The sequence below is a fragment of the Nelusetta ayraudi genome, unplaced genomic scaffold (genome assembly GCF_046127955.1).
Source record: "Nelusetta ayraudi isolate G7.1 ecotype Tasmania unplaced genomic scaffold, CSIRO-AGI_Nayr_v1 ptg000002l, whole genome shotgun sequence".
Taxonomy (NCBI): domain Eukaryota; kingdom Metazoa; phylum Chordata; class Actinopteri; order Tetraodontiformes; family Monacanthidae; genus Nelusetta; species Nelusetta ayraudi.
In genome coordinates, this window is record NW_027466052.1 from 2630829 (window position 1) to 2656734 (window position 25906).

Sequence of the window (25906 nt, forward strand, 5' to 3'; positions counted from 1 at the left end):
TTTTCATCCAATTATTTAACCTTGGACCTTCAAGATACAAAACAATTTGACCTACAGTGCACATCCTGGTTGGTGTAACAGTCAGGGACGTTGTTTCTTCTGCTTGGTATGTGGTTGTCTCTGGTAGCGTGTAAGTCGAGACTGGAGGAGGAAGTGTTGATGCTCTTGGACTGGTGTGGTTGACCCTGTCCCACTCCGTGGCCTGGGCCGATGAAGCAAGAGGTGGTGTGGTGACAGCAGTGGGTTTGTGGGTGATCAATGAATCAATGAACTGAGATGCAGATACCTCCACAAAAGTCTCTTTGGTTGTTTTCTCTGATGTGACCGTTTGGCTGGTGGTAGATGATGGAAACAGTGTGGTCTCCGTGGCCAGTGTTAGGGCAGGAGCTGTTCCCAAAGCAGCTGTCGTGGTGGCACGGTACGCTTCAGTGGTTGTGTCCTCATGTTCGATTGCTTTCGCTGTAGTTCCCCTCTGAGTAGACGGGACTGTTGTAGTTGGTGTTTGTGATGCATGCTTTGTGATTGGTGCAACTGTCGTTGGGCTGTGAGCAGCTGAGGAGCTGGTTTCTATTGGTGGCCTCGTTGCAACGGTGCTTTTTGCAGTAATTGGCCAAGTTGTGGACCTCTGAGTCGACGTGAGTCCTGTTGTGGCAGGAATTCTGGGTGTTGTGCTGACGAAGGCCGTCCTCTTGATGGTGGTGCCTGTTGGCACAGGGGTTGCTCCTGTTGTTGAGACCAGTCGTGTGGTAACTGTGTCCAGGCTTGTTGGCCTTGTAGCTGTAGTGGAGATAGTTGTACGTGGAGGGAACTGAGACAGAGGCGTTGTGGTTGTACTCGTTGAGATTTCAAGTCTGCCAGTCACAGGATGCATTGTCTCAGTTGTTGCCTCAAGGATTATAGGACTGAGAGTGGTGGTAGCCACTTCTAGTGGCGTTGCTGCGGAGACAGTGGTGTGAGTTGTTTCAGTGATACCTTCCACAGGAGGATGCGTGACCAGTTTTCGAGTTGTGGTCGGCTCCATTTCTACTCTAGACATATCTGTCGTAGTTTTGGCTGCCGTGGTTGTGACAGAGGTGGCAGCTGGTTTTAATGTGACACGAAGGAGAGGCATTGCAGTAGTTGCAGTAGTAGGAACCTCGTCGAGAAGAGTTTCTGGAGTTAGCTTTGGTGAAGTCTTTGCTGGAGTGGTCTGAAGAAGCTTGGTGGAAGTCTCCCAATGGGAAAGACTCCACATCTCAGGGGTCTGCATCGTGGATATAGGCTGGGTGGAGGTTTTTGTTGTTGGTAATAGAGGTCCAGTCGTAGTTTCTGGTGAGACACTTGGCTTTGTTGTGACTGTAGGATCCATCAACGGAGGCAATGTCCCTCCAGTCTCTGCCGGTCTGGATGATGTTGTTCTCTCTGTGTATGGTACAACGGCAGACCAGGAGGTTGTCTCAGAGTGGGAAACTAAAGGAGTGGTGGCATCTGTGACCTTCAGAGGTGGAGCAGAGGTTGTGGTGGTGGCAGCCTCGAGTAGCTTAGATGTGCTGGTCTCAGTTGTAGTCACCTTAGTTGTTGCTGTTCTCCAGTCTGACGTAGAGGAAGTTGGAGCATGGGTTGTAGTTGTGGCAGTGGAGTACAGGACCAATGCTGGCAGCTGCGACGCAGTTGTTGAAGAGGTTGTTAGTTTGGATGAAGTGATGGGTAGGGTTCTCTGCGTGGTAACATCTACAGATGTTGTTTCTAGCCTTGGGACTGATGTTGTTTTACTGGTGACCAATGGTTCAACTGATGTGACAGATTTTGTTGTTCTGGTTGCACTGACTGTTGATGGAGATACCTTTCCCATTTCAACATCTGGCAAAGTCTTGTGAGGCAAAGGCATGCTTGTCGCTGCACTTGGTGACCCCGCTGGTATGGCGGTAGTAGTTGTTGGAGCAAGAACTTCCATTGTTCCTATCTTTGTGGTAGGTACGGTTAATGTTGTGGTAGAGCTGAGAATGGTGGTCCTGCCTGTATCTATAGATGTCTCTGAGATTAGTGAATGTCTAGTGGAAGTTCCAGATGGAGTAACTGTGGGTAAAGAAGATGTAGCCTCTGTAGTCTGTTTACTTGTTTGACCAACAACAGGTAGAGGACTACTGGTAGTGACTGGCCCTTCAGCAGAGCTGGTAGTCGGCACAGCAGTTGTAGACCTCCTCAAGCCCGGGCTGGTGGAGTTGAAGACCTGCTGGTGCCAGTCAATAGGCTTTGTGGAGGAGGTGATCCAAAACAGTGCAGTGATGGCGTAGGGGGCACTGCTCACTCTAGCCGTACTTTGACTGAACTCTGTGCTTATTTCCCCTGTCGTCCCTTCCACAAAAGTCTCTTTGGCTGTGCCTGGCACAACAGGGGGCGGAGCAAGAGTTATTTTGGCGGTAGGCACAGGCCCGCCCGGCTCTGGCTCGACAGCAGTGGTTGCTGTTGGAGAAGAAGGCGGTACCGCAGTGGTTTCAGGTGTTGCAGAAGAAGCGATGGAGGGTGAATGGGTTGGTGCTCTTGACAAGGTTGTCACCGTGGTTTGAGCCGAAGTGGAGACAGTGACACTGGTTGTAGGGCTGGTGGGCGGCACAGTGGAGGATTCGATGGAGGTACTCGTAACAGTGGGGGCAAAGGCAGCAGTGAGTGAGCTTGTTGCTGATGTTACAGATGCAGAAGTCAGCTGAGTAGGTAACAACGTTGCAGTTACTTCTGGTTTAATGCCTGAAAACACAAGAATATATGAGAAAAGTCCAGATGTAGAGCCCAAAATAATTTGATGCTGTTGGTCGAGGGACCCCATATCAGGGGAAACCAACTCTACCAATGTTTTCTCTGGCTGCGGCAGATGAACCTCCAGTCTTAATTAGGGAGCCCTGATCTCTACAAAGTCTTTCCTCTACTGCCGTCACCTTCGTACTGCTTGGGAGGGGATCCTCACCTAAATTGCTATACAGATGAATTTGTGTTAAACTGACTAAAATATTTTTGTACCAAATTTCAGTCTCTGTCCTTCCATTGAGGTCCACAGAAATTGCAGACACACACACACACACACACACACACACACACACACACACACACACACACACACACACACACACACACACTACCAGTTTTTGGACATGCCTTCTTTCTTTTGGACATTTAATTATTTTTTAGTCCAGTTCTTCAATACTGGATTCCACAATGAAAAATTTAGATCCACTACCACAACAACATTGGAACCTCTCACCTCACAGTTTTCCTCCAATAATTGGGTTTCAGCAACATCATGATTGTTTTTATGTTTGTTCCAACAAGAAATCTGCAGTAAGCCACAAGTTCAGTGAAGGAGGAGACACTCACAGTCTTCCACGTAGACGCACCGACGGGTCACTTGGTCCAGGACCATGTGCGGTGGGCAGACAGGAAGGCAGCCCTCCACCCTACACAGTGAACAACAGTCAGTGATGAGAATATCTCCAGACCCATCAAACCTCTCACCAAATCTTCAGCCTTTGGAAGTGGATGAACTACGGACACTGATTAAGTAAGGAACCTCAGTGTCACTGCAGGGACTCACTGTGGGATGGAGCTGCAGGATTCCGCTGACGGGTCGCTGCAGGTCCTGAAGCAGGGGACTACGCAGGAATCGTACTTCCACTGACACAGTGGAGCAGGCGGGACGTCCTGTTTGGCCCCTGGGTGAAAAAAAAAACATCAAACACATGCTCTCAAATTCTCTTTTACTCAGAGCAGCTAGGTACGGCTGTAGCATCACTGCTGACCTGTCAGCCTGAACAACGTGGCCTTGCGGAAACTGTCTGTGCGCCTGTATCTGACCAGGGTGAGGCGGGGCGGCGTGGCATGCAGGAAGTAGCCAGGCTTGGCCTGGGACTCCAGCGAGTCGTAACCCGGGATCCAAGTGTTCCTGCGTAGCACAAAGGTAGCGCGGTCCCAGAAGTCCTCGCTCTCCTCCCACTTGGCCAGTCGCAGCTGTCCACTGGGACTGGCGTGCAGGAAGTGGTTTGGTCTGTCGGCCGCCTCAAATGACACTCGGGAAGTGTCTGTGGATTGGCAGAGGAGGAGCACATAGGAAGTACAGAGAGTCAGAGTTTGGACCAATTGCCAAAGGTTGTTTGGTAACAAAAATTACTTAAAAGCAGTTTTATAAAAGACAGAAAATCCAATTTTGTTCAAAGGGTGGGAACTGCCAGCCTACACACCAGGTTCAAAGAAATGTGTTTCCTCTAGGTTATAAATCAAGTAGAGATATGGAACATGGAGACTCGTAAAAAAAATTTGGAGAAAGGTTGGAAAAGATACTATGAAAGGTAACAGGACAAAGCTTCTGTCTCGTAAGTTTAAAGCAAACCAATCATGTTTTTCAACCAGGTTGCAGAAGAAAACATTGAACTTTGAAGTGTGAGCCAACGAAAGCTTCACACTCCCTCTCACTGACAAGAACCTGCCTGGAGGACAGAAAACCTTAACCAGTGTCCCGTGTAGAACCCAAAGTTATTGCTGTTCAGATAAAGGTGAGAGACCCACCGTGTGGTCGGACTCTGCTGAGTCCCGGTGTCATCATGAACTGTGACAGGACTCCAGGCGAGGTGGTGGTGGTGGTGGGGGAGGTTGAGGAGGAGGAGGACCCGCTAGTGCCGCCGCCTCGCTGCAGGAACACGGATCCACTGGACCTGCTGGCTGCCACCAGCGCCGTCCTGTCCCTGTAGGTGATCAGCCTGAAGGGGCCTTTACCCAGAACTGTGGCAGTGACACACAAATCCAAATGGTTCACATCACTCAAGCCACTTTACTCATCCAGTCATTGGAATATTTGTTGCCTTTTTCGGACGAGTGAGTGCTCCATCACAACAGATTTGGACTGATTTGGAGAGATTTTAACCAATACAGTTCCGGTTTAGAATTTGTGGCTTCAAATAAGAACAAATACAGTAATGATGCAATAAAATTTTTGTTCGCATTCCAAAGATTTTCTGACGAGGTGTCTCTATCATGTCAGTGACCTCCCCACAAAGTCCATCCTTTTTTTTTATGTTTTGTAGTGCACAGTTCTGACAATCAGCCTTTACCCCAGGTAAGCGATAACAGGAGTTAGCTCCGCCCCCTCAGACTACCTTCTATTTGTGCCCTTCCAACCATGTGGAAAGGGGCAAATCTGAATATATGAAAATGAGAAGAATGTGGGACCTTTGAATTTCAGGAATTGTGACACATACCTTTATTGTAGAATTCACAGTCATAAGCTGCGGAGGAAATAATAGGGGAAGTTAACCAACATCAAAAACATATAAGGAGACATTTGACAGTGAATATTAAAAATAGAGTTTTGAAGAAACAAAAAAAACAACTCGTCCTTCCTCCTTGTTTGACTCACGGCACAGAGAGGGTGAGCGCCAGTCGACTGGAACGCCCTGATGACAGCAGCGCTGGGCGTACGCCGCCACGCTCGTGCAGAAACACTCGCAGTCGCCGCCGCGGTTGCAGGCGCACGTGTCGGCCAGGCAGTTCGTGTAGAACCAGGTGACATCCACCTGAAATTCAGAGAGAAAACAATGAGTGGAAAACGAACAAGGGATTTCATAATGCCTGTTAAAGTTATCAGTGAAAGACAGTCACATGTTGTTTTATATCCACCGGAACCTGCGGCGGTTAAGACTTAGCAGTGCCTTGAGTGTAACACGAAATCAGAACTGCGAAGGAGCAGCAGCCAGGGTGAGATGTCAAGCTTTTGGCAGGCGTAGTTCAATCACTCACCACAGGGTGGCAGGCCTCGAAGACCTCGCTGAGCAGGATGGCACACTGTCGCTTTGCAAAGGGTTCTCTGAGTGGACTGAGGCTGCAGGGGTGTCTGATGTCTGGGCTGTTCACACACTGAGACGCACGCACACACACACACACACACACACACACACAGTGCTCTTAATTCATTTTAAAGTACCCTTTGATTTAAGGCGCAGGAGTAAATTCTAAGAATGCTTCTGCTGTGTAAATTGTCAGTGAATCTTCAGGTAGTTTCAGGTACTTTTTTATGACCTCTTGTTGACCTCTTCTTTCAGGCATGCTGTAACAATCCCAAACTGACGTTGATGGTTGTTCTTCTCACGCTTCGACTCGAGCCTGAACTCACCTCCACTGCCGTCCAGCTGTTCCCAAACTCTTGAGGAGTCGGTGAGTCCAGGTAGTCAGGCGTCCTCATCTCGTTGACCGTCTTTGCGTCAAAGTTGCCACACAGCCCACTCAGCCGTCCCTGAATCCATCGCCATCACAGTTTGCATTGTCAGTGAGCTCATTCAAATCTCAAAAATTTCTTAGCAGTTTGGGAGGGAATGCTGTAGCTGATGCACTGACCTGCCAGACAGGTCCGACCTGGATGTGGATGGTGGTCTTTCTGTCCCAGAGGATGGTGATGTCCTCCGCTGGGAAGTGAACCACTGTGAAGAGTCCTGCCGGCCACATGAATACCCGGTGCTTCCTGTCCAACGTGCTGGAAAGGTTCTGTGGGCAGACAAACTTGTCAGAATATTTCCGATTCTGCCATTTGGCTTAAAGATTCAGTCCATTAAACCATGATGCCACACCATAAATAAATAAAAACAGCTCACCGGTTCCCCGCTGTCATCGTCGAACACTATGAAGGATCTGCCCACGTTGATGTGGAGAGACTTCCTGCAGACGACTCCACTGTCGAAGCAGTCAGTGTTCTCGACCGCCACGCTGAACATCACGTCAGTGCTGCTCTGCAGGGGTGACAAAACACTGCTAATGCTAAATCTAGCTTTGTTATTAATGTCGCTAACGCTCAAACTAGCTTTATACCCAATGCAGCTAACGCTAAACCTTTTTTTTGTACTTAATCAGGATAATGAGAATAAGAATACTTAAGAATTGAATTCCACACTGGCAAAATCTGCCTGATTATGGTGCCTAACGTTATACCTAGCTTGAATCTTGCGCCACAAAGGTGACAATGGATAAATGAATGAAAATATACATGTATGTATGTATGTATATATATAAAATAAATAACACCAAAATCAGTGAACATTCTGCATTTAACACAAAACACATCCAGCACCTTAACCAGATAGACTTTGCAGACGCCGACGTAGTCGTACAGTAGTCCATCGAAAGTCCAGTAGTGTCGGTCACCATAGGCTGTGCACATTGACGGACACGGCTGGAAGACACACTGGAACGAGCCGTGTTGGCAGACGCTACAAAGAGAGAGGGAGACTTAGGTGATTTGCCGTCAACTTGTTCCCACTTGATGTTTTTTCTAATGGCCTCGCTTTTGTCAGTAGCTTTGGGTTCACAGCCGGCAGAAAAGTGGCTGGTGAAAGGCCCAGAAGCCTTAATGGAAGCTCATTGCGCTATTAGTCTGTCATCCATGTCTTCTTTAGCGCCGGACTGAAGGAGAGACAGAGGCTCGGGAGAATGACTGGGACTTGGGAGAGCGTTTTCTAAAGAGAACACTCAGATCTCTTCACTCGGACCAACGCCGACCGATGATCTTGTCAAACAATGGATCCTTCTGTTCTCCCGGCCTCCTTCTGTACTCCCATATCCCAGAATTATGGATATCGGGTTTACCCACTTTCCACTCTCATACCTCAACACTTTTCAGGACAGGTCTGACTCAGAGAAATTAGCATCTTTGTTGGAGATAAAGTCTTAATCATGACAGAAGCTGTTAGCAGATGACTTCTGGGAGGGGGTCAAATACCAATTTGTACAGCACGACAGTTGGAGCTCAGAGATGACGTGGCGGCAAGAGTGAATGGTCTCTGTGTGTCGTGTGTGTTGTGCAGAGGGCTCACCACTGATGGCAGGGGGAGGAGACCATGTCTCCGGGATAGAACTCCTTTCCTTTCCACAGACACGGGCAGGATGCAGGTTCGAAGCACTCGTCGCCGTGTTTCAGCAGGCTGGAGTTAATCATGAGGACAAAACATGTTCAGTTTCTTACGTTAAGCGGCAGGGTTTCCCCACTGTCTCTTAAGTCCCACAGTCCAATTTTTCAAGTAGATCATCGGTCAGAGCAACAGCCACAGTCAAAGGAATAAAAAAAAGTCAAAGGTTGGCAAGGTGTTGGCAGGGTCGGCAGGTTGTCCCACACTTCCTTCTTCATTGTTAACACCTTGAAGTCCCTACCAAGAAATCCCAACAAGTGACCAAGCCTCAGGAAGGAGAAAACCTCTCCTAAGAGCCCAGACCAGCACCAGGCTGGAACATGTCTTAAAGAACTTTGATCAAGGCTACATTCACACGGACAAACAATGTTTGCTAGCCAGTCGCTTTCTTAAGTGGTTGAAAAAGTGTACCAAAGACGACTGAAACCTCTGCAGTATGTATGCCAGGGCCTGCTGTTGCACTGTACTACCACCTGATGTTTCGTCAGACGGGCTCTATACATTTTACCAAATTGTTATTCTTTTTTTCTGTTCTTTGTTAGGATGCCCATCATCTTCCAAAAAGTGGTCGCTTATCTTCCTGACTTTCTAACTAATACACAGTATTACAAAGGTAAAAAGATAATAATTAAATCACCAGCTTTAGCTGTGTGGATTTTGTGCAATTCACACCTCGGCGGTGGTTTTAAGCAACTACGTACACACGAAACATCCAGGTGCAGCCAACATCCCACAGACTGGCGAGGCACCGCTTTGGAAATGCACCATTAAGTGTGGGACTGGCCACAGACCTGTGGATGAAAGCTGACCCATCTTACACTTAATTGTCTAGGGGAGCAATTGTTCATGCATACAGAAGCTATGGGAAACAGAGAAAGGACCCAAATTGGAACTCTGAAGTGGGTCTAGATTAAAGAAATCTGTGTAATTTGTGTTTATTTGGCTCCCAATCAAGACACTCTTCTAAGAATGGCTTAACTTTGACATGAACGTAAAAAAAAAAAAAAAATGTCTTTAAATGCAAAATGACAGAATAAAAAAAAAAAGTGAATCAAAATGCGATTAATCGCGATTAACGATGGAACATCAAAGGTTTATCTCAATTTATTTATTTATTTTTTAGTTTTGTTTCCACTGAAACCTGGTTTCATCTAGATGCTGCACTGGCCGGATCCCTGCAACATCTCCGCATCTGCTGACAACAGGAAAGAGCAGTGTTGTTCCCTGCTGCTAAACCCCCTAGAAGACTGCAATCCCACAACTTCTCCATCCTGCCGGGAAGCGTTGACATGAAGCCAGTGGGTCAAACATGTGATTTGACGCCTTGGTTTTGTTTCGCAGACCAGTGAAAGAGTCTCTAATCTCAAGCACAACGATGTGTGTAATCGCTCCATTACTCCACAGGTGCACGCTAACAGGACACTATCGTGTTCAAGCATTTGTCCGGGATCCAGACGTGAGGAAGCTCCGGTGCCAGCAGAGCGACAGAGGCCGAGCCAGAGCCGGTGGGCTCGCAGAGCCACGGCGCCGCGCCAGCTGGAGGCGGAGAGTGCCAACACTCACCGGCCCAATGAGAACAGCAGAAGAGAAGATTCTCAGAGTTGGAGATGGAGAGAAGTGGCATTTTTTCCCCAGACACCACAGAGTATCACATAAATATCTCGTAACATCCCGTTTTTTGGGTTTTTTTTTTTTTTCAATTACGCTGTGCAGATAAAACTGTGTTAACAGCCGCCTTTATCCACCTGCTGGGCTGCCCTCTGCTTCACCCCATCAGCGCTCCTCAAATCTCTCACTGCCCCTGTGAATAATTTGCCAATAAATCATTGCAAACAAAGGACTCGTTCTGAACCCAGTCCCTGCAGACAGTGTGAAAACCCCCGTTTGGACAGCAGGTCTGTATTCACAATTCAGGGGTTTTTTTGTAAGAAATGTGTGTGTGTGTGTGTGTGTGTGTGTGTGTGTGTGTGTGTGTGTGTGTGTGTGTGTGTGTGTTTATTGGAATTAGGACCACATATGAAAGTGGCCTGGGTCACATTTAAAAAAAAAAACAAACTAGAATTGAACTGTTCAAACTGTCTTCAGAAGATCGGACAACAGTCACACATGGGCAACAAAATCAGATTTGTGCCACTGTAGTATCTGAATCTATGCATATGTCCTCATGTGATCTTATGTGTATGGCCTGATGTGAACTCAGCGGTGAACCCGCTGTGGCACTCTTTCCCTAAGGACGTTAGGGTCCATATATGGTCTTGTCGTTGCCAAGGTCCACCAAATTGAAACCAGATGGCCATTGGGGGTGCAACTATGGAATGCATACATCCTCCTCCACTTCCTGTATCTTCCTCCGTGGTTGCAGGGGGTATAAGAGGAGATGTGAACAAAGGATCATCGGAGTTGCTCACATCTGGCCCAGAGACATCCCCAGGCGTTCTAGGTGCCTGTCTGACTCTTGACTTCTGTGAAATAAACCAGTTTTTATCCAACTAAGTCTGTGTCAGTGAAGACTCCTTCAACATCTACATCACCTGAATCCACCAGAAGAATTCACCACACCACAAATTCATACATACTCATACATACACATACATAATTCCATTAATAAGCTGCAGCTCATACAAAATTCTGCAGCACGAGTTCTCCCTCAGACCAGAAGGAGAGCACACATTACGCTTATTTCAAAATCCTTACACTGGCTGCCTGTTAGTTTTCCTATTGATTTTAAAGTTATTTTATTCATCATTAAAGCCCTTAACGGTCTTGCACCAGACTATATTTCAGAGATGCTTTTATCGTATGAACCAGGTAGGCCTCTTTAAATCCTCTGGCTCGTCTCTTTTAAATGTTCCACAGAGTAGAACAAAAACACTTGGGAATACTGCTTTCAGCCACTAGGCTCCAAAACTGTGGAACAGCCTGCCATTGGATCTGAGAAGGGTAAGAAACATCGATACTTTTAAGCGCATAGGCTAAAAACGCATCTCTTTAATCTGGCTTTTAAGTCATACTGTGTTTGGTCTCCAGGTTTTTTTTTCTTTGCTTTTTGCGGCTGGTTCTCCTTTTTATTTGTATATTTCTTAATCAGTATGTGAAGCACTTTGAACAAGATTGAATTGTTTTGAAAGGTGCTATGTGAATAAAATTTGATTTGATTTGATCTAATAATACAAATTCAGTCCTGTGGCCTGCTGTTGCATTTCATATTTTTCATCTGGGCCTAACATTCAAATATTTTTCATTGTTTTCGTATTAGATTCAAATACAATTACCAAAATAATCTGCTTCAACGTTTTCATTTTTCTTTGAACGATGGACACGCAAATTGTGTGGGAGGGGCTTACTGCACACAGCAACTTTCTGGCTGTGCCAGTGAGCGGGGAACCACAGGCATGTCAGCTGCGCCTCCAGATGTAATTTGAAAAAGCATCCAATCAGAAAGGATGCCTTTAGTGAATGAGTGGGCCGCTACCTTCCATCTGATTTTTACTTGAAGGTCACCCGTGTAAAGATGAGAACGATGACGCGCTCCTAGAAAGGTCAGACCTGGTGCTGAGACTGGTCCCGTCCTTTGTGTCCACGTTAGCTCCTGGTCAGGTTTCAGGGACTTTTGAAACGTGTTCCAACCATCCTGGAGACTGAGGATCATCATGGTAAAGGTTGTGATGGGTAAAGGTCAGGAAGAGGCGAGTCAAAAGACAGTAGCCCCTTTCACACGGATGATCCGAGGCTGTTCTGGCGGGCTGGGGCTACGAGTTGATACGGTGCTGCTGGGCCATGTGGCTCTTCCGCCTCCTGACTGACTGTTGACTACATTTCCTAATGCTTTAGAGAGCAGTTACTGCAGTAAATGGCCTCAGAATGGTCTGTTTTACTGTCATGGCGAGTGAATATTGTCGTGAAAAGGACATGTCCACATTTTCCACGTCTTTAAGCGACGTACGACTTGAATTTCTTTTGCTTTACCCGCAGTGGCGCCACCCACCGACGTGGAGGATGCACTTTTTATCTACAACTACAAAAAATGTTCTTCTGCACTATGTTCCGCCACTCGCGGGTTGTGTACACTGTGTCTGTGTTGTGTACACTGGAATTTGGGAAGATGGAAGTCATATCATCAAGCAGCTAACAGCTAGCAGCTCGCATACAAGGAACGCGGCTGTTGGCTCGGTTCTTATGTGTCAATACAGGTGGCGCCGACGGTACAGGTGGTATTAGTGAACGTGATGGCCATGAGTCATCAGATATCAGTGTTGGAGCCTGGTCACTTGTCCCGCCGTGTCAGAAGATCACCTGTGTGTCCTGTGATCACACTGACTCTCGGCTGATGCGGCAGATTGGAACCACTTAACCCTCCTTCCAGGCCCACTGCCAGACTTGGATTACAGGGATCAGGTGACTGTAATCTGCTAGCCCTCCTCCTGTCTGTCCGGGATGGGCAGACCTTACAAAAAGCTTACAAACGTTTTCAACCATCTGTATGTGAACTCGTGTGTGATCAGAGCACCACAGGAATAATTTTTCAAGGATATTTTATGAGCACTCTGATGATGTGACTAGTGACGTGATTACCCTGTTTGTTGATTTGCCTTGTTAAATTTAAAAAGAAAATTGACTCGCAAAAATCAAAAATGACAAATTGCAACAAAAAAAGCAAACAAAAATATCTCACTGAAGATTTTCTACCAACCAAGTGGCCTTGCAAAGTAGTGGGATTATTCTGGTTCAGGTTCATCATTAGTGTTTTCAGCTGCCCATGGAATGTCCAAACCAATCATTATCCTCTGATGAGATAAAGGCGGAGCCACAGCCGGCTTGGATGCTGCAGTTTGTCTGATCATAGCCGGACGACAGTTCCTCTCACTGGAAGAGCAAAGAACAGGAGGTACTGAAGTCTTTTCTCTTCTGCTGACAGGCTCTGGAAGACACGCTGAAGTTAAACTCCGCCCACTGTTGCCATTTGCCACATCAAGTGCCACCCCCCTCTGACCAACAGAAAGCCCAAAGCCTTGTACCAACTGGCTCCACTGGAAGAGCAGAAATTAGATTTATCTGAGACAGAAGCGTCGCCCGGTGCAATTCAAAGTTGAGGCCCCACCCCTGATGGATGTGTGAACTCGGTCCCGCGCATGTGCACAACGCTCACTGGCACGTCTGATTAACCACAGATGAGCCTCCCCTCGCATATGAGAAAGGATTGAACTCCAACAACGATAAACTGGTTAAGCATGAGCACGTTGACTGTCAAGGCCTCCTGTGCCGCCAAGAGTCTGATTGGCTCAGAAATCAGCATCAAAGATAGGCGTGTCAGTATTATTGCGGTAATCGCGATGAGATTAACTACAAGGAATAATTTGCTAATTTTTTCACCCTAATTTTATTGGAAAACCTTTCGCCCATTCCATTCTCCCCTAGTCAGGTTTTGACATTGCATCCTTCTAACGTTAGCTGTGCTTTCTTGTGCAGTTCACTCAGCGAATGGTTTCAGCAACCACCTGCACCAGTGATCCTTAATAGGCGGCCCATCAGCCACCACTTTGAGGCCCCCAAGGTTCCTGAATGACCAATCTTTCTTTTTTTGGTCACCCCAAATGCCGCCGCGTTCATGCCCCTAACCCTCACCACCGCAGCACATAGACAGATAGCAGCCACACTTGGCCTTCACTCGCACCCCCCACCCCCGAGGACATGATTTACTGGCTTGGTCTAGGGTCAGTACCAACGATAAACAGACAGCCAAGTACACTGATCTAAGAACAAATTTTTCATTTTCATTTTTGGAGCAGATCGCATAAGATGCTTGATTCAGCTTAGGACAGAAATACAGTTTTCCTTCTTCTTTGTGGTTCTTTGTGTTTATATTTAAAAAAAGAAAAGCATTCTTGGCCCCCTCCTGACATATTAGTCTTAGATTCATGACAGGGGTCATGTTTTGTTACATTCAAAAAAATGGCTGTGAAATAAGTGGGTCTAGATCAGGGGTCACCAACCTTTTTGGCACTGAGAGCTACTTCATGGGTCCTGAGCCGTATGAAGGGCTACCAGTTTGCTAGATTCTCATGAAATAACAAACTCTCTGAGCTATATATTATTGTTAATGATACGTATCTATGTGAAGACACTTATCAAGCTCATGAGTTCTCAATAATTATCAAAAATGACTTAACAAGGTTGGATAAAATTTAATTTTAGACGCAGCTCAACGAGCTGTGCAATTTTCGAACGGGTCTGCGGGATTCTCATGAGATCCTTGGGGGCTACCTGGTGCCCGCCGGCACCATGTTGGTGACCCATGGTCTAGATGCACTGTTTTGAAAGAAATATTAATACAAAAGATCAAAAAGCAAATCCTTTCTTGGCTTCAGTTGGTTCCCAATTAAGACACTCCAGTAAGAATTGCTTTCCATGACATATATACATGACATATGGACATAAAAAGGAAATAAAACAGAATTCTAAACATACGAATCAAAGCGCAATTAATTGCGGTTAACTGTGAAAATTCATAGCTTAATCGCACTTAAAAAAAAAAAAATGTTTTATAGTCCTAATCAAAACACAAGCAAAGTTGAGTGATAGTGACTGCAAACGCTCAACGACACCATGCAGTGTCTCTTCACATACGCTCACCCGGGAGGACAGGCGCATCCGACCACGCAGGGCTCCTGAGTTGAGCAGGTGAGGTTGAGCAGGTAGGACTCGCAGGAGCGCTCACAGGCCACGCCCCTTCCAGGTTGGAGGCCGTCGTCGTCTCCCTGGGAGCAGCTCCGATAGATCTGACCAGCTGGACACGACCTGTCTGCGCGACAAAAGAAAGGCCGCCGGTGTTTTGTTTTTTTGTCATCACTGGAGCCCTTGACGTCGATGCCAAGGAGTCAAAGGTCTCATGGAGTAAATACAGTAAATCCACTCACCAGCCTCAGTTGTTTGGGACACCAGTCTACCGTTTAGACACAGTCTGAGAGGAAGAAAGCAGAAGAGCCAGCGTGAGCACATTGACGGAGATTAGTTCACACCAGAAGCGCTGCAGTGAAAGTGCTGGTTTGGACCACATTGAAGTCAGCTTTAAATAAAATAAATAAATAAATTCTGCAGAGACCTGATCAAAAAATAATTATTGAGAAGTGAATAATAGTATGTTTTTCCACTTCTTTCAAATCTTTTTGTTGTTTGATCTTCAATTTACCTTTTTCAATTCACTGTCACATTCATTCCATAACTTAATGCCATACACTGGCACACATCTTCTGTTCACATTGGTTCTTTCCCATTTCCTTCCCATTCCTTTTGCTTTGTCTCTTTGAGAATAACTCCCTCTACAGTCTGGAAGTGTTTTACAATGTGAACTTAATCAAATACATACATTTCAGAACTAAAGATTTCCTAAAAAAAAAAAACAGATTAGAAGGGGACGCAAATTCAGCCTTGTTATGAAGTCAATAATACATATACTAAAATAATAGATTATAATTTCCACACAGTGTGTAATGTAAGGATGAGTGAGTGAGAAATACAAAATAAAACTTGTTGATCAAAGATTTCCTCAATTTTGTAAAGTATTGCGATGGTTTTGAATATGTTCATTCTTCATGCCGTTTCTGTGGGCTTCCTAAACGTGGAGGACAAACCAAATTGATCCATTGCCGCCCCGCCCAAAAAAAAATGGTTATAGCTGATTGACGCCCCAAACAACAGCTGCCAGCTGAGCCAGCAGCCATAGTGGACAGTTAACAGGAAGTGGAGGATGGATGGAGGGAGGGAGATCTTACTGAACACCTGCCGAGGTCACCACCACGTCGCCCGGCTGGTGATCCGTTCCGTGGAAGCTGCAGGGACACTCGCTCCTGTTGGAAAGGAGTCGGTAAGTAAGCCGGAGATGTTTTCCTAAGTAAAGGTCACCAGCAACAGTCTGACAACCTCAGCGGGTCTACTTTCCCTTTTAAGACAACAGTCCGTTTCATTGGACGGCTTCCGAAACGGGTTCACGCGGTGCAAATTGGGCCGCAAGTGAGCCGAGCCGCTCTCGCCGCAAGGAAGATCATCGGCCCTCCCTGCGGAACTCTGCCGATGAGTGTGAGGGGAAAAGAGGTGACGGTGGACAGCCGGTGGGCGCAAAAGATGAGAAAGTTTGTGCTTTTCAGATGAGCTCAGAGGATGACGCTCGGATTGGAAGATATGATACGAGCAGCGATAAAATTGACTGCTATCTCTTGGATGTGATAAAAATAAAAATCTCTTACATAGATGTAGTACAAAACTTCTGGATCTGGATTCTTGCCTCAAATCAAATTATCTCAATTGGACAATCGCCTATTATCCGTTTTGTCCATTTTCCAATTAAGAGCAAAGTAATGAATTGGAAAAATAAATTTTCATCAGTTTTTTTTATTTTCATTTTGGTTGTCGAAACTGATATTGAAAAAAAGTCTTTACTGTATGTTTTTGGGTTTTGGTTTTAGCTGTTCAGCTAGAGGCTGTAAAGAGAGGGCCAAATACGCTGTTGTAATGCACGTCCAGAGAGGGCATTCTGGCGAGCCGGCAGGGTGAGGCTGCTAAAAAGGTCGTGAACACTCGACCCTGGTCGAAAAAGTGGGAGAAAAACAAAAAGGGTTTAGGGCCAGATTTTGCCGGACTGAATGAGTAAACCTGTCGAAACTCAGAGCCACAAATTCTTTCTCATTGGTTATCAGATACCAGCATCCAGGTGGGAATAACAGGAGGGGTTTCCCGCTAGATTCCTCCTCACTGTAACCTGATGAGCTAAGTACGGCCCTGGCGCTGCACTGGGCCAGAAAAAAACTTGGAAAAAAACCCTGGACGTGGCAGGAGAAGGCGCGGCACGCCATCTGTGTCGCAGCGCTCAGGTCTTGCTGGTGGCGCCGGTGGGGTCAGCTGACCTGTTTGCTGGAAGGGAAGCGGTCCTCGCCTCCAGGACATAATGGGCCCTATCGTACGCCTGGCAGAAAGTGTAATTGCTATTTTAAGAGTGACGCAGTTGTCATTTTGCTGTATTGCGCCCACGTTGTTAAAATAGCAATGGCAATTGTGCCCATCAGGCGTGTCGGTCTTAAAGTAAGGTGTGTTCAGGCGCATTGTCGGCGCATTGCTGTCTTGAGGAAGAAGAGAGCGATTGTGCTATCAACCAACAAAAACAAAAACCACATTATCAAGACATTAGCATGCGTCAACACAAAATATCAGAAATTAAAGGATTACAATGTGAAAGATTATCATTGTGTACATCAACTTATTTTAAAAAAAAAATACGTCAGTATAATGAAACTAATTTGGTGTTCCTACCTATAGAAAATGTACGTATAAGAATAAATAGCCATAGTATCATAATGCATGGATCTTGCTCTGAGTTAGCTTACACCGCCATACTTCTAAGGAAGCCAGTGTGGACAATTCAGCCGCCTGGCAGCGCGTTCCATATGCTGTGTAAATGCTTGCGTCCTCAAACCAACGAAGAAGAAGGTGGACGAGGTATGCAGGTTTGTGCTAGCAAGATACCGTAGCTCACTGGTAAGCTTCAGAGAGGGAGGGGGAGCTAACAACGCTGCATTAAACCACTTGATGTCGCTTTTTCTTCTAAAAATCTCTAAATTTTACGCACTTAACATGTAATGGTAATGGGATATGACACTGTGATTTATTTCATGTTACGCCAAAAACACCCGTGATTAACGAGGAGTCTGAGGACGAGCCCTGTGTACCATTTTCCCGCTAAAATAGCAGAAGTGGATTATTTTGGATACGCCCCTCAATGCAATTGCGCCAGCCATACACTTGAGACCTTGCGCGTCAGACAGTACAACGCGTGGCTGCGGCGGCAGTACCTGTGCACGCAGGTGCGTGTGCGGTGGTTGTAGAAGGAGTCCTGAGGGCAGACGCAGCCCTCCTCACACTCGGCGCCGCAGCGCTGCGGGACGGAGAGGGCGGAGCAACGGCGCTGGCACGACGAGACACAGGTGCCGTACTGCATGGTGTCCGGACAGGTGACGGCTGCGCACGCACACACACCGAGGGGAATTAGATTTCTTTCTCCGCGTTAGCGCATTCGCCACATGCTGTCACAAACGGGTAATTACTTACCGCAGTCGGGCACGCGCGAGCGGAAGTCGACCACGACGGAGAGGCGGCGGCAGCGGCGAGCGTAGTCGGCCAGCGCCGCGCACAGGCACGGCGTCCCGCACTTGCAGGTGTCCGAGCGGCAGCGCTGGTGGAAGGAGGCGGGGCTGAGGCGCTCGTGGCAGGCGGAGAAAAGCTCCTGGTTCAGCAGGTCGCACATGGCCGAGGCGTAGGCCGCTGGGCAAGGAGGCAGGTCAAAGGTCAATTACTCAACACAGAGTCTGGTATAAACATTGGAGGCTGGGAAAGAAATTCAATCGAAAGGCTTTTTTTTTTGGTTGCGCTGTGATTAGAATTTAGACGGCCCCAAAACCTCAGAATGTTGGAAGGAATGTTGTGGGATTCAAAAGATCTGTCAGAACTTTCAGATCACTCCTCACATCATTTAATATCTAGAATTGTTTATTTCTTTCCAAGTAAAAAATAAATAAAAACTCTCCACTCTCTACCACTTCATAAAACTGCATATTCAACCCTCTGTTTTCAGCCTCCTGCTCCAACTGACGCTTTGTAAGGTTGGGTCAGAGGGGCGAAGCAGCTAGCAGTAGGCAAGGGGCATGGCCTCTGACTGCGTGAGAGACGTCAGTGGGGTTATCATCTTCATCATCGTCATCATAATCACCATCATCATTATTATTACCAGCATTGTTATTAGCATTTTGTGTTACTATTTTGGATGAAAGTTGTGCCAGTGAATGGACTGACCAGCTTGCGGGTGCGTGTCGCAGGGGTCCGGCTGGGACGTGCTCAGGCTGGCGGCGCAGGACGACGACACTCGCCAGGCGCTTCCAAACAGCTGCGGGGTCGACTCGATCATGCCTGACGGAGACCTGCAGGGAAGAAAACAGTGTTTCTATTTTCAAATTGCGGTTTCCACATGATATATAAGCGACTTTGTTAATGCCCCCCACTGTCACAGACAGGTGGCCAGGCACACAGTTGATTTTTCATTATTTTCTCAATTTTACCCCTATTTATTTTTCTTTTTTTGAAGAAATACTGTTTTTTTTATTTAAATATGGCTGCTGCAGCTGCTACACATAGGACTGGACACTGGTCCTGCAGCCACCAGTCGCCAACTGTGATGTAGATCCACTTACGGCTTTTAGACAACATCCGGCCTCTTTGATTGGCCATTAAAGTTGGGTACAGTACAGCCCCTATTTGGCAAACAGTAAATTCCTTGTTGCAGCGGTGTGTCCAGTCACCTGACCCGCCTCAGCGAGGCGATCAGACGAAGGCTTTTGACGGCAGTGTCCATTACAGACAGAGGAGGAAAAGACTTTCCACTTTCCCGTGAAACAGAAGTCAGGTCCCATGGACGTATCATAAGAACTGGATACCAGAGTGGCAATATGGGGGCGTGGCCATTTTCCCAATGGCCACTGGCGGTACTGCAGCCAAAAAAGCCATGCGGCCCCAAAAGCATTTTTCCCATAGAACAAAACAAAACAAAAATAAACGGCTGCATCACACTTACAGGAAGTCGTCCTGGATATTGCCGTTGAAGGTGCCGCACAGGCCGACCACGTCATCCTGCCACCGCCGCTCAGCCTGCAGGTAGAGGCGGAACTGCGACCAGCCGTACTGCAGCCGCAGGCCAAAGGTCGTCGTCACCTGCAGGAACATGGACGACAGCTCCTGGACGTGGAGCTCGTCTGCAGGCGGGTTATATTTTATATTTTGTAGCATATATGTGTATAAACATATTTACATGGATTACATGTAGCATGTGTATAATATACATGCAAAGATGTCAAAGCAGAATATATTCTTATGTGACCCATGAGAAACGGTACTAAGAGGTTTACATCTTCCCAATCCTTTTCAGACGTGTAAAACTTTTTTCATTCATTCATAATTGTCAAGTTTTTTTTCCCCTCCATTTCCTGGAGCAGGTGGAGGTGATAAATTACCATTGGAATATGGCAGAGTGACGCGGTACTGCCCGGCCACGAAGACCTCGCCGAGGTGACTCAGTGTGACCTCCGTCCTCGGATCCTCGTCGACCACCAGGCTGACCGACTGGATGCAGGTTCCGTCCAAATTCTGCAGACAAGACACGGTGAAATGCTTGAGGGGGCGAGCTACTGATCTGATCGACGGAGATTTATTTTTTTAATTCCCTGATTCCATGCCCATTTCTAAGTTTCACCCAAACCTCAATGCCCTTGGAATTGGATCACTAGTGATGGAAATTTAACAAAATGTAACGAGACACCTCAGAAGTCCATTGTGTCTACTTGAACAGTTGGAAAACAACATGAAAAATATGAAAGAGGCGGGTTTGTCATGCACAAATAAGCAATGACTGCTGGATCAAAGCTGAACTTATATGTGTGTTCAGCTGGACAGCAGCACAAGAACAGACTTTGTAGTCACACCTAAATGTGAAAAAAGCCTTTAGTCATTCTATGTGCCGCATTTAATGCGCAACTGCTCAGCAGAAGTGGTCGGTAACAAAGTACAAATATTTTGTTACTGTACTTAATAAGTTTTCTTTAATGTATCTTTACTTGAGTATTACTTTTTCTGAAAACTTTATACTTTTACTATTCAACATTTGTACTTGGGTATCTGTACTTTCAGCTTCTTACATTGGGGAAAACAATGCTGGTTAATTTTGTGCTTTAAAGACACAATGTGATTCACTAGTTAGTTATCCTAGTTGTTGTTTCTTGAAGTGCAGCTTCAAGACCTGTTGTGTCGCTCAATATAAAAGTGGATGACATTTTAGAGGGAGATTCTTTTTTCCCTTGGCTTTGAGTCATTGTTCAGTGTTTCATTAATGACAAAAAAAAGTCATTTTTACTTTTACTTTAGTACATTTTAGAACTTGTACTTTCTTACTTTTACTTCAATAAAGGAGTTATTTAGCAGAGTATTTTTTTTAAACACAATTATCCACATTTGTACTTCAGTACAGAATGTGAATACTTTTTTCCACCCCTGCCAAGCGGACATGGCCACTGTTCACGAACTGGCTACAACTAAACAACTGGTTGTCGCTCCGCTTCTTTCTCCTGATTACCCTGCTCAGGTTAATCAGTGGAGGGTGATGCAGGCCAGGTATGATCAAAGAGATGCCTGATGTGAAAGGATGTGACTCACGGCTCCACAGGGTGCGTTTTGGACGGTGACTGTGAATTTCCCCGAGCTGCGGCTTTTGGCGAGGACATACTGGCAGGGTGCGGCGAAGGTGTAGACGCGACCGTCAAAAGAATGGAAGTACATGTCGCCGGTGACCGAACACTCGCCTGAGGAGAGACAGAGAAATTGTTCTCTTTTTTTACCATCAAAAAGTGGCTCCATAACTCCATAACTTGCTCCTCTTAGTGCTACCTGACCAAAGAGGCGACAATGCTGAGAACAGAGGAGCAACCAGAACAGATGACTGGTTGAAATAACCATGCTGTCTAGTAATTTATCACCAGAGTTCCTTGGAGCGGTACGAACCTGGGCAGTGCTGGTCGGTGCAGTTCCACACTCCACCAACACAAGTGCTGAAACAGTAAGTGAGAGCTCGTTAGGCTAATCTGCAGAATATGGACTTAATGGAACAGAAAGTAAGTTTAATAATAAAAAAATAAAACCCAAAACTGGAAGTGGGGCTGGTTGAAAAGGATGTCAAAGGATGTTAGAGACCACTGAACACATCGCCCACCAGTTGTTGCACTCCTCCTGCAGCGTTTCCCCAGATGGGTACAAGGAGCCGCGGTGCTCGCAAGGACAATCAGAGGGTGTCACGCAGGCTCCATTCTCAAAGATCAGACCTGAGTGGACCAACACACAAGCAGAGCATCAGCGACATGGCAGAAACCAATCAAACTAAAATCAGCAGTTTGACAGGTTTCTGAAAGACTCGGGTCACCCTCGGGACAGTAGCATCCGTCCAGACATGCTAGCTTGCTGTCAATGCAGCTGCGCTCCAGGCTGCAGGTCGCCGGGCAGCAGCTGATGCATTCCTGGTACTGCAGGCCGAGGGGGCATCGCCTCGCTGCTCACAAGGTCAAACAGAGAAAAACTTTCAACAGCGAGTACATCGAGCATTTGGGTACGTTAAAGGGAGATGAGAGTTAGCATGGGAGCAAGATTGGCTCATTCTCCTGACAGCCGTCTAAAAACCAAAAAAACTCACAATTCTTGGGAGATATTAATTCTGCTGTTTCTTTATCACACAAGAATTTGCATTTCTTCCTGAACATGATGGGCAACAATTAGCAAACATTTTCAAAACAATTCTGTTTCTTAAGATTTGTTCGCAATTATTCACGCTTATTTCATTAGTTTTACTTTATTATTTCATTTACTTTAACTTAATTTAATTGAGATAGTTTATAGTTCACTCTGAATAACTAGAAGTTATTTTTTTATATTAATCTACCTACGTGAATCTAAAATTTTAATACAATTGCACAGTTTAATCCCTTCATCCACCCACGCACTAACCCACACACACACAAACAAGCAGACAAACAAGACAACGTACCACAGTGTGGAACGTGCAGCCTCCAGTCATGCAGTGGGTGGTCGGCGTGACCACAGGCTCGGGCGTACTCGCTGAACACCTGGCATACCACATCGCCGCTGGGACCCGACCTTCAACACAGCAGCAAACAGTAAGCGACTACCTGAGCGGAACCGGCACAGAGGTTGGAGAGCACTGAACTGATCAGGCCTATGGCTAAGTAACTAAGGAAACACTACCATACAGCTCCACCAGGGGAACCTGATGCGCCAGGTGCCAGATCGACTGCATTTTATTTTGCATTGTTCAGCTGGACAAGGACTCAAAGAAAACATGGACAGAGAAGAGGGGGTTTTAGGATAAACTATAAAATTTAAACTAAATTCTTTGTTTGCCATGATCGGAAATGGCCAACCATATTTCTCCACTACCAGTAGAGCCAGCATATGTGTGGGGTAATGGAAACTTTACAGGGTAAAATGGCTATGAGAAATTGTTTTTCTTCTTCTGTTGTTTATTGGCAGTTGGCATTATGAAGGTAATATCACATTTAATTAAGATACTTGTGCTTAATAATAGAATCACTTATGTATGTTACTAAAGATTCTTCTCCTAAGACTCATCATTCATTCGTCGTCGGCACGACAGTAAAAAAATAAGGCGTTTCAACAATTAGCACCAACTTCTACACTGGAGTATTTAGCAGGACAGTCTATTCATTTGTATCAAATTCTGTAATCTTTGTATTTTCCAAAAAAAACTAAATATAGCCCAATTTTCAACTTCTGCATCTGGTGTGCTGTTTGAAGTGTTGTAGTGACTATGTGTCTCTGTATTGACTAAATTGTGGACAAAATACATGTTCACCTGTTTCCTGTAACCCACAGTCTACACATTACTATGTAGTATGTTTTTTTTGTTTTGTTTTTTAATAATGTAGAGTGAACTGTTCTTTTCCCTGTATAAACAAAGGGCAGTGGCTTTAATACTGGCAATCAAACTTGTGGGGGAAAAAAAACAAAAAACGTTTCATCAATGGGGGAACCTGCTTTAATGTCCATTTCTTTCAATCAACTTTTGAATTCTGTCTGGGAGACGCAGAGACAAAGACAACTTTAAAGGGCAAAACCATAGGAACTGACTTTAATGCTGGCAGTAACCAATCGTGCGTCTTCGCAGCGGTTAAGAGAACATCTCGAGGGGTATGTCGAATTCAACAAGGAGAGGTGGGCCGTCTCACACTTGGACACTGTGCGGCCAGGAACACCAGCATGGTGGAGGGTGCCACAAGGACTGAGGGATGCCGCAAAGTCCCTCCGTTAGCCGAGAAACAGACTGGTTCCCTTAGTCTGCCAATCTCCATGGTTCTACAGTCGATGGTGGACCAGGAGTGGCTGGAGTCCAACTCCAACTCATTAATAGGGCCGGTCATACGGAAAAGACAGAGGCTTACACATATGAGTCCACAAGAGAAAGCCCATCGCAGGTCAGTGTCACCAACAACAACCACCTCATTATACACTGAAAGACTTCAGTCTTCACTATAATTACTAGTGCTGTAAAGATAAACCGTTTTGAATCGGTTATTGGTCTGTGACGTATGAGAGCCGAGTGCATCGGTTGATGGAGACCTGGATTGGTAAAGATCGGTAAAGTAAAAATAATCACTTGGGGTTAAGTTGTCCATTTGTATTGAATCGCACTGAACCGAATCGGATCGAATCATACCAAATTATTAACTATTTTTCATGAATCGTCCCTGAATCGGATCGTAGCTTGTGAATCGAGATTTGAATCGGATTGTTTTGTGAGTGAAAGATTCACACCCCTAATAATTACACAAAATCTCGTAGATGGCAAGTTGCGACAGAATTCAGGGAAGTAAACAAGCGAGTCCAGCGTTGGCCGGTGTTCTTTGTTGTTGGGCACTTTTGAATGTAGAATCGTTCCGCTGCTGCCGTTCAGGTCGAGTTGATTGACTCAACAATCATTGGGGACAAACCTCAGTAGAGGGATGATTGCCAGTTGGTTCAAGCGAAACAACACCGGGGAGTGCAACATGATCGGCCACACACCCAGCCCAGATGCACAGGCATGTTTCACATCGTCCATGCACAGCCAAGAAACATTTTTTATTTGAAGAAGCACTTTGAAGCCCTAGTTCTTCAGAGGACTCTTTCTGCCAAAGGGTTCATTTTGATTTTTTTAGGGTCAGCCGAGGCAGGGGCGGCTGGGGGTTTTAAGGCATGTCAGGTTCCACAGAGCAGCAGAAATTGACAGAACACTGGCGTCCAAATGGCAACAATACGGGTCCTGTCACGAATGGGCATAGTCAGTACCATACAAAGAATGTCTCGAATTCATGCATCCACCTTTCCCATCCACTTTCAATCCTCTCCCTGCTTTTCCCCCAGGAAAATCAGGAACAGAGCCGCAGCTCAGAATTCCAGAGACAAGCAAAAGGCCAAAATGGCGCAACTGCAACAGCGAGTTCTAGAGTTGGAGCAGAAGGTACTTTAATGTCCTATGACTGTACACTAGGATGCAAGTGTCCCACTTGCGAGTGTCCCACATTGTTTGACGTTGTCGCCACATGTGAACCTTATATACTTCCCTCTTGCCAAATTACTTGTATACCCTGCACAGAGTGCACTTGTGGTACTTAGAATGCTGAACTAGGCTCATTTCTTTGAACAGCAGTGCCAGCGGACCTTGAATGAGATCAATCCCACTTGCCTGCATCATGAAGACGGAAACTGCTGCCACATTTGCAAACATGGGCATCTGCTATCCTCATCAGTGGATGCAAGACTGGCCAGTTGTGGTTTGTTGTTTTTGGTAAATAACAATCTCCTGCTGCTCTCATTGACAGGTTGGGTGTGTGCTGCCAAGTGGGAATGAAGAGGGTTTGGGGACAGGGTCGCCTGAGTCCGCAGCAGTCTGGTTATGTCTGCGTCCGGTGCAGGTGCAGGCCAAGCAGGTCCTAAATTTGAAGTCTCCACATTGGAAACAAGCAGTCATGACTCTTCAACCAGTGGGGTAAGTTCCTGAACTTTTGTACCAAGATGAGGGTTGAAATGGCTACGCTGTGTGCAAGCACCAAAGTCGTGCTCGCTTCCCTTCCACGTCATTGACCCAGAACCGTTCCTCAGGTCTTCTGAACAGGAGTGCCAGGAGTTTGTAGTGCAGGTGCAGCTGGTCAAAGGGGGGTTTCCAGTGCCTGACGCCGCACCTGCGACTCAAGGACCTCCATCAGTTGTGCTGGAGGTCGTTGATGAAGCGACCCATGTTGAACACAACAACACCAAGTCTGTGGAGGAGGTGAGCGACGGGCATAGCAGTGACTGGGAGAGAGGGGCAGACGAGAAGACTGATGAGGCTTCCTTTCCAG

General features: G+C 46.2%; 1 protein-coding gene across 1 annotated transcript in view; it reads right to left on the bottom strand.

The window, feature by feature from the left end:
• Positions 1 to 25906, bottom strand: part of otog (otogelin) — a 44477-nt gene that overhangs the window by 10809 nt on the left and 7762 nt on the right. Inside the window, exons 9-34 of the mRNA XM_076025187.1 lie at positions 22537 to 22646; positions 21919 to 22044; positions 21712 to 21820; positions 21504 to 21550; positions 21159 to 21304; positions 19964 to 20096; positions 19528 to 19705; positions 18753 to 18877; positions 18012 to 18224; positions 17756 to 17921; positions 15686 to 15760; positions 14831 to 14874; positions 14547 to 14715; positions 7824 to 7931; positions 7082 to 7220; positions 6609 to 6743; positions 6355 to 6501; positions 6134 to 6253; positions 5761 to 5877; positions 5381 to 5537; positions 5223 to 5249; positions 4534 to 4746; positions 3771 to 4049; positions 3566 to 3683; positions 3349 to 3428; positions 56 to 2724 (exon numbers count right to left, since the gene is read on the bottom strand). Of these exons, the coding sequence (XP_075881302.1) occupies positions 56 to 2724; positions 3349 to 3428; positions 3566 to 3683; positions 3771 to 4049; positions 4534 to 4746; positions 5223 to 5249; positions 5381 to 5537; positions 5761 to 5877; positions 6134 to 6253; positions 6355 to 6501; positions 6609 to 6743; positions 7082 to 7220; positions 7824 to 7931; positions 14547 to 14715; positions 14831 to 14874; positions 15686 to 15760; positions 17756 to 17921; positions 18012 to 18224; positions 18753 to 18877; positions 19528 to 19705; positions 19964 to 20096; positions 21159 to 21304; positions 21504 to 21550; positions 21712 to 21820; positions 21919 to 22044; positions 22537 to 22646 (5950 nt within the window). The remainder of the gene's footprint in view (positions 1 to 55; positions 2725 to 3348; positions 3429 to 3565; positions 3684 to 3770; positions 4050 to 4533; positions 4747 to 5222; positions 5250 to 5380; positions 5538 to 5760; positions 5878 to 6133; positions 6254 to 6354; positions 6502 to 6608; positions 6744 to 7081; positions 7221 to 7823; positions 7932 to 14546; positions 14716 to 14830; positions 14875 to 15685; positions 15761 to 17755; positions 17922 to 18011; positions 18225 to 18752; positions 18878 to 19527; positions 19706 to 19963; positions 20097 to 21158; positions 21305 to 21503; positions 21551 to 21711; positions 21821 to 21918; positions 22045 to 22536; positions 22647 to 25906) is intronic.